Source organism: Rhagoletis pomonella, unplaced genomic scaffold (genome assembly GCF_013731165.1).
Source record: "Rhagoletis pomonella isolate Grant_MI unplaced genomic scaffold, Rhpom_1.0 Rhpom_scaffold_00001, whole genome shotgun sequence".
Taxonomy (NCBI): Eukaryota; Metazoa; Arthropoda; class Insecta; order Diptera; family Tephritidae; genus Rhagoletis; species Rhagoletis pomonella.
In genome coordinates, this window is record NW_023458555.1 from 29,398,842 (window position 1) to 29,407,835 (window position 8,994).

The 8,994-nt window shown below is 31.0% G+C and overlaps 1 protein-coding gene across 1 annotated transcript; it reads right to left on the bottom strand.

Moving 5' to 3' along the window:
- Positions 1–3,429: 3,429 nt before the first annotated feature.
- On the bottom strand, positions 3,430–8,172 carry LOC118743461 (glycoprotein-N-acetylgalactosamine 3-beta-galactosyltransferase 1-like). The gene is made up of 4 exons (XM_036476190.1): positions 7,721–8,172; positions 6,134–6,236; positions 3,655–3,942; positions 3,430–3,579 (listed from the first exon to the last, which is right to left on the bottom strand). The coding sequence occupies exons 1-4, from the start codon at positions 8,170–8,172 to the stop codon at positions 3,430–3,432; spliced, it is 993 nt and encodes a 330-aa protein (XP_036332083.1).
- Positions 8,173–8,994: the final 822 nt, after the last annotated feature.

The following is an 8,994-nucleotide window of genomic DNA, read 5'->3' on the forward strand; positions in this document are numbered from 1 at the left end:
TTTTTGGATTCATTGCGGAAGAGGGGGTTGTCTTGGGCATACTGGGTTAAGAATTATCACCTGAAGGAGCAAACAATAAACAAATAAGATGAATTTAGCACACAGAGCGATCCTAAACTAACATCGTAAAATTTTTCTACTTACAATTAAGGACAGCAAGACAAAAAGTATTTTAGCAAAAATTTGCTGGCGCCAAAGCACAACGTAAATAAGCGCTGCTGCAATAACGAGGCTGAGCATAAAATCCACTTTCGCGAATTCCAAATACCTTACTTAATGAGTTCAGTTTGCTCGCTTAAAATTGTGCAAAACACAAGCTCAAGCGCCAAAGTTCGAAGAATTTTTTCGCGAATGTTATGTTGTTTTTAATTTAAATTTTGTTGTTGATTGTTTTTTTTTTTTTTTTTTTGTTTGTTCTTACTTGAAACTCAGCCATTGACGAGAAGTAAAAATTCACGCTCTGCTTTCGTAAACAACATAGCCCGCAGTGGTAAAAAGTTTATGTAAAACTTTCTCACTTTTTTTCGCACGCGTCTGAACTACATAAAAATGCTTTTGTTTCAGTTATTTTTTAATCATAAAATATTCACTACCCATTTGAGGGGTTACTTGTAAAAGTGCAGCAATAATGCAACTTTGTAGCGCTGCACAGAAAATGTAAATATTCACGAGTCTTAAAGGAGAGAAACAAGGAGAGAGAGAGAGAGAGTAGTATGTATTGTAAAAAAGTGGCAAGAAGTGAATGCAGCAGAAAGTTTTAAGAACTGCGTGCACTGCCTGTAAGCGTGCTGAAGGATATACAGGAAGCAGAAGAAGATTATAAAACGCACATCACAAAGGAGCGAATAAAAATAATAATAATAATAATAAGAGAGTAGTAAGTATAATAACACACAGGAATCTCAACAAATGCACTAAGTTGTAGCATACTTTTAGGTGTTTCAAATAGAAGTGAAAAAGGAAACAATATTTATTGGACAAATAAAATGCATGTGCATGATAAAGTATGCAATATTGCTTCTTTCCTACCTGAGTCCGAGACAAACCTCTGGGCTATTTAACACACTGTGCAAACTGGCGCTTAAATTTTATATTTAAGTATGTATTTCTCTTTAAATGGACCTTAAAAAGTCTGGCTTTTCTAACGAAGTGATATTAGTCGGTAATAAACAATTTCGATTCCATATTTCCTGTTTGGTTTTACCACAGAGTCAAAATGCCGACTCAGCACAGTGATCTGAATAGAGCATCTAACAATCGATTGAATTCGCTCGAAACTTGTTTTACGGGGTTTTTTTGGGAGTTCGCTGATTATGAATCTGACCACGAATTTTTAAAATTCAAAAGGGGTTCCAATAAAAACAAATTTTGAAATCGCTCGAAACTCTTGGTTACTCGCAGCTTCTTGGGGTTGTTGTCGCGATATTTGGAAAATCATTCTGAAAATTGAAAACAATTGTATGGGTGTCGTAAAAGCGCGCAAAATGAGTATATCTTAACGTAAAGCCAACACTTCACAGAATTAGTTTTTATAAATTTCAAGTCGGAACTCAGTGAAACTATTCAGTTTTTTTTTTTTTATTTGAAAATGCAGTTAAAATAATTTCAAGTTCAACTTTTCGCTTTGAACTTGAACAGAGCTATAAAAAAATTATTTACTAAATTTAAGAATTTTTAAAACAATTTTTCTATTACTCAATTATTATTAAAAATATTATATTAAATATTATTAATCAATCACTTTTCTTCATGAAAAAAATTGCAATAGACGCACCGGTACACTTTAAAGGCCAGGCTGCAGCTCTCAAGAAAACGCTTCAGAAAAAAATTGCCATTATTTCGTGTGTGTGTCCAAGGAATTTTGACATCTGATACTTCACCGGCCTGTTGCCTCACTCTTTTCTCAAGGAATTATGGAACGGGCATATATTTTTGTTGCAAGCATGGGTTGCCTTATGCTCATTTTTCATAAAAAACTTTAAAAAACCGTAGTAGAAGGCGTAACAAATTTCTTAAGAACTGCGTACTGCTGTAAGGAAATTTTTCTCCAGAAAATTTCTTAGTCATTTCTTATACGTCATTTTTTTCTACTATATTTTTTTATTTTTATTTTATTTTTTTAATTATTAGATTTCGTTTCTTATTTAATTTTCTTTTAAGATTTTATTGTTTTAAAATAATATACATATTTTTTTTTTAATTTCATTCAATTTTTTGTAAAATATGTTTTCCTATTCTTAGTTAAACATTTTATAATTTTCCAATTTAATGTTCTTTTCGGGTTTAGATTTTATTATTTTTAAATAATTTTTTTTTTCCTTAAACTTTTTAGGATCTTATTTTTTTGTCTTTTTTATTTAATTTTTTTTTTAGATCATGTTTTAAAAATAAAACAATATTTTTTTTTAATTTTTGGGTACTATTTTCTTTTTATTTGATTAAAATTTCTTCTTTTTCTGGTTAAATTTTCCTTAAATTTGTATAGCCTTATCCAAAAAAAAAATAAAGTAGCTTTACAAAAGGTTAAACATTTTTTTTATTTTTTATTTTATGACCTTATAACAATTATATTCAACAATTTTTATTGAGCTCGAGGTCGTTTTTTAATGAAAATTTATTGTGGAAAAGCAACAATCTAACGATTTTTCTTTTTAACTTCATTTAGTAATTTTAATTTGTTCTTTATTTGCATTTACCTGCTGGATGGGGAAACATGTCTCCTATTCATGAACAGTCAGTGTAAGTTATTCTTCTAAAGCATCGTGGCCTGGTTTTTAAGATATCTTTATTTTTTGAATAACTTTAACCAAACGCTACTCATTCGAATCATCTCCCACGGCTTATTTAAGCTAAATTGGTAAATTGGAAAGCTTAAAACAATTTCCAAACAAAGACACGACCAATATACTTGCATACATTAAGTTTTCATGGATTAAAAATCGTAGATATACAACAGTAAATATTGTCCAAATTTATTCTATTGACATTAGCATTTTTGCTTTTACCTTTTGCATTTTTTTCCTCACTTATGACAAAAATATTAAGTCCAAAAACAATTTGAATTTATTTCTCAACCAACTTGTATGGTAATAAGTGAGCCTGCGGCAAACTGCTGTATATAGCTAGCAGGCATGCAATTTTAAAATATGTATAATACATATTTACATATCAAATGATTCGTAGAGTGTGCAACAGTTGACTTCCTGCACATCGATGTTGGTGCAAATTTCGGCTGCTGTTCATACTTTGCAGCTCACTTATTTACTAACCTCCTTCAGGCGTATACATACGCAAATGTACATATATTTACATCGATGTACTTAAACACATACTTTAAAAATACATAAAACGATACTAAAATTAGTACTTCATTTTCTTTAATTTTTGACAATACTCCAAATATTATCAGATTGCTTTATTGATACCTCATCAGGACTTAGTTTTTTTAGGCAAAACAAATTCCGGATCATCCGGCAGATCGTGGGCTCGAAATTCGTAAGCAAAAAATTCATACAAATACATAAGTTCCGGGCTGATATAATGAAAAGCTACCGGATATTTTGAAAGACAATCTCTGCACTGAAAAGTTATATGAAAATGCAATTAAGAATTTATGTATTTTTCATGGAAATTGGCAACACTTGTATCACTTACCGCACGCGGATTATAAAAACTGTAGTCAAAGAACCAAAAATCATCTTGTAGATATGTTGCCAGCAACACTACATGCGCCTCAAATGGGTAAAAACGTATTTCACCATGCGTGTCACGTGAATCGCCGGCAGTAACATTTACGGCACGCAAACAACGACCCATCGCCCAATCTTCCGGTTGTGCATCGTTGATAACATCACATCCGGTATTATTGACTATAGCCGATTCAACAAAGCGACGAAGAGACTCACGACTTAAAACATAGCCGCTACCGCCAGACATGTAGACCTTGGAATTAAGACATAATGAATATTGCATATATACATACATATTAGTATCCTAATAAGACGAGAAGATATAATTAACTAAAGAGTACTTAATCTTTAATATTCAGATCAAAAAGTAATTAAAACGATTTTTTTTTTTAATATTAAATAGCAGAGAGTTTTTTGTTAGCGAGTATTTTTGGAGTGTTTTGAGATGTGAGCAAGGCGAATTCATATAAGGTGGTGTTGCTAGAACAGTTGCTTTAATTCGCCTCGGTACACATATGTCAAAACTCCTTATGAGTGAGGAAGAGTGTTGGCATTTTATTTCCCCTTTTCCTTCTTGAGCGAAGAATAGCTGAAAGTTGGCATTTGTGTACCGAGAGCGAAAACAAAATACATATTAGTTTTTGTTTTTGTACTACCGCTACCACCTTGTATGAATTCGACTTGGATGTGAAGTTTCAAAATTGACGTTTTGTTTTCACAATTCACTAGGGCCTTCAATTTTCACTCCTTTTGATTATTTTTTTTTAATGAAAGCTAATAAAATTTTAAAGTGACCAGCTGAGCCCGATCTTTGAATATTCGTTTGTTTGTGTTTCATTTTTTTGTGCAAAGTGCAAAAAAGTCGCAGTTTTAAAGAAAATCGATTGTCCTGTTTCAGTTCATAAATTTTACATAATAAAAATTAGTTGAAAACAATTGTAGGGTTCCCCAAAAACGAAAAAAAGAAATGTACAATAAAAATTTAAAATTTTGTAGAAAAAAATTAAAAAAATATTTTGAGTTTCTAGTTTTGGTTATGCAGTTTTATAGACCATTAAATATTAGTATAATAGAGTGCAATTAGCAAGTGGCTGAGGAGTCGCATTGATTTTTAATAATTTTTTTTTAATATTTCAAGCACATCTGGATTAGAGTGGTCCAAAAAACGGTAACGTCTGAATTTGAATGCCGCCACCCGGGAGGATTTTTCTGTACCGAAAAAATATACCGAATTTTTTTTTTTAATCAAAAAATATTGAGAGAGTACTCAAGATGTGTAAAGTTTTCCATATGAAATTGAAAATCAATATTTTTCGATCGGAAAGCTCATTTTTGTTTTCATTTTTTATCGTATTTATCAATTTATTTATTTTATATTATTTTTTATTTTTTTTTATTTACTGTCTTGTTTATTTAGTTATTTCCTTATTTATTTATTTGATTATGTATTCATTATTTATTTATTTGTCTATTTATTTATTATTTATTTTCTTTTAATATTTATTTATTTATTTATTTATTTTTTTATTTTTTTTTTGTTTATTTATTTATTTACTTGCTTAATTTTTTTTTGTTTGTGATATTTTTTATTATTATTTTTATTAATTGTTTATTTTTTTGTTTATTTATTTAGTAAGTAAATAGTATTTTTGTTTATTTAGTTAGTAGTATTTATTTTTTGTTTGATTCTTTATTTTGTTATTTTTTGTGTTATTTTTTATTACCATTTTACAAAATTATTTATTCATTTCTTTGCTTATTTAACTAGTAATTTCCTTACTTATTTATTTATCTATTTCTTGTTTTATTGTGTTTATTTATTTATGTTATATATTGGCTTATTTATGTATTTATTTGTTAATAACTTACTTTATATGTTTATCTATCCATTTATTTATTTATTTTTTATTATTTATTTATTTGTTAATATATTTATTTATTTATTTATTTACTAGGTTATTTATTTACTTGTTTATTTATTTACATCCACACTCTCAATAGAAGAAAAATGTCAATGGTCTTTCGGTTACTCAAAGGAAAGTTCTTGATATGCAGAAATGCAGACCTGTGGCTCAATAGTGGACAGATGAGTCTTATAACATCTCAACTGTTCCCTCCTGTCGCAGCCGCCAAGATGATGATAAGGTCAAATCATCTCAGTACTTTCTTTTAGGCCTCTTAAACCTTAGTGAAGCTCAAGTTGAATTAATTAACCATTAGAAGCCGTCGGATATTGAAATTATCAGCATTCTTCGAAATTTCGTAATAGACTCGAGTGCAAGTGCATCCCCTTTCTTTGATAATCTCGAAACCTAACCAAACCTAACCTAACCATAAGAACCGTTTGGTGGTATTTCCTGTTTATTTATTTCTATGCATAATGAAGCGCTTACACTTTACAGGAGCGGCATACATACATATGCAATTATTTAGTTTTCAATTACCTGTTCGTTATCTTGATTCATTTTGAAGTTGTATCCAAAGTAGATCGGCATTTCCGTACTATAAGGGTATAGTAAGTAACGCATATTTTCGATGAAAGCGTAGCTGTAAATAAAAACGAAGTATATGTACATTAGACTAAGTATTTCTAAAAATCCTGCATTGTGACCCGAAACTAACTTAAATTTTAGTGTTTGGTATAGCAATCATTAGTGTTGGGCAGCAGCAATTGAAATTTATTCCTAGATATTTCATTTACATATTATTGACCGTTGCTTTATCCTTTGCTTTATATTATTATTATATATATAATTGGCTTTATACTAACTTCACTGCCAAAGTTTAGTCACTTAGCCTCAAAAATTTATTTCAGTAAAGTAAAACTTTAAAAGCCAAATAAGTAATCAGGTGTATTCAATTGAAACTATCCATAATTTAAAAGGAAGTGTGAAAAAATTTAATTTTTGCTGAAAGTATATTCTTTTTGACTATGAAAAGACGACTAATCGTTGTTAAAAAGTAAAGATTTAAAAACAAGCAATGAAAGCAGATTTGCCTGTTTATGTCAAAAATTTCATTTTCGACTTTGGTATTTTCGTCCTTGTTTTCTGTTTCTAATTATAAACATCATTGTTTCTATTATTTTTCATAGAAATGAAAGCAAGTGGGTGTGTTTTAAAACAAATACATAAGTTAGCAGTAAAAAATATTTTTAAAGCAAGCTTTCTAAATATGAATCAAATCGCACTATTAATACGGGGTTTTCAAATATTCAGACTCCTGCGCCACCTATCAGATTAGTTCATCTTTCGTATTGCATTGTCATCGGCTTCTGAGCCAACTGAGAAGTTTCAAGTCTCTAGGTCATCGGGAAGTTGGTCAAAAATTGATTTCAAGATTTGCCCCAAGCAAATATCCTGACTAGGGTCTTCGTTTATTCGAAATTTTTCGAAACTGGGTCTGGAGTTATTCGAAAAATTCAAAGTTTATGAAAAAAACTGGTTCTCGGTTTGGAAATTAGGAAAAAATGGATAAACCGGTTTTATTTTAAATAATTTTCATGCAATGAAAATGCGTATGTCGGCATAAGTTTATGAGCAAAATTTGCAATAAAACTCTTAACAGTAAGGATAGCTCTTATTTAAAAATGAGGAAAGCAAAATAAGTTCAAAGTTTTTTTAGATCAAAAGTAAATCAAATAAAACGCAGTAAAAAATTCACGGTTGATCTTATTTTAACATTAAATTTCTGAATTTTTTCCGATTTGAATATTGTTTGAAAAAACTTCTGCGGAGGTAGAGTAAAAGTTCAGATCTCTCCATTTCAAAGATTTAAAAAGGTAAAGAGCCCTGTCAATTCGTCCTAAATATTCGCTCTGGCCGGTAAATTTTAAGTAACCGGACTATTTAACTGCAACTCGGATATTTGAAAGCAGTTTCACCGTCAACGCAATTATCAGCTCGTTTGTGACCTTTTTTCTGCAAAATATTCTTCGTTGGACAAGTGACTTTTTTTCAGTGAATGAAGAACGTAACAATCTTGAATTGTACTAAATTTGATAGAAAAGAAATACACTTTTTGTTACTCACGTATCATCGTCGGCCTTGTAGAACCAGTCCATGTCATCTCCATATTTGTGATATATTTGCTCAAACGCCAATCTTGTTTTACCCCATATTTTACCATAAGTATCCTCAACTTCCGTTATAACCAGTGTTTCGCCCAATTCTTCATCTGGCTGCGAGGTAACGAATAAAAGGCGATTACAGCGCCTACCCCACGTGCGACGTACATGCAACGCTTTAGTTTTATGATTAGCTGGCGTGGTCATAACCCAACAGAGTATGCGTACCTCATTAGCTAACCGTTCGGCTAAGGTGGTGTTGTTAGTGGAATTTCCTAGGGTTGCATTTACTTTTGAACTTTCATTACGAAGCCGCCTTAATGACTCTAAGTTTACAAAGCCATGTCTGTAACTCAAAAATGCTGCTATAAAAGCAATTTCTATTGCTACGAATGCGATGCGTCGTTGCTTCGACATTGCTGTTACGATTTTAGAATACAACTAAAATATTTTGAACTAAAGTGGAAGACATGCCGATGGCAGGTAAACTATCAATTGAAGCAATTAACTAAATGGATATTTGTATGAAACATGTAAAAACTTGTTAGTGGGTAATGTCTTAAAATTGTGATAAAAATTTTACTGATATCAAATGCGCTGCTCAGTTATAGAGAGAAGATGTTGTAGAAGTGAATGTAAGCTTGTTTGTACATTTGAACATTTGTATGTACATATGTACATAACGTGCTTATGAACCAAGAAATGTGATACAATATCACAAAAATAAATTGCAAATAATTATTGCATTACTTTCATTGTTTACAAGGGTTTTTGTGTTATTGCAAAAATATTTAATTTCTTATCACTTACTAAATGCCACCATAGATACACAGATGTATAGGTATACTACCTACTCTTCACAACACTTCGCCCAGAAAATTTTTTGAGGGAAGGGAGTAGAGATGGGCGCGGGAGTCCGCGCGACCTACGGTACTGATTTCAAAATGGCGAGGATGGGCGGCGTCGGGTAGGTCATTCAGAACTTTGAGGACGGGACGTGACCAAAATCCTTTCCCGATACTCCCGGTAAAACTCGCAACCTCAGGAAAATTCGGAAAATCTTCATTAAAAACGTTTTATGAAATAAGCACTTTTTCATGTTTCATTTGGACCAAAACGAACAGCAAAGCAAAACAAATCGGAGGCCAGATCTTTCGTGATTATTTAAAATTTATTTGAAATACATGTGATTTAATCTTAGTGATAGATTTCGCTAGTGATAGGACCCGCGGTACAATT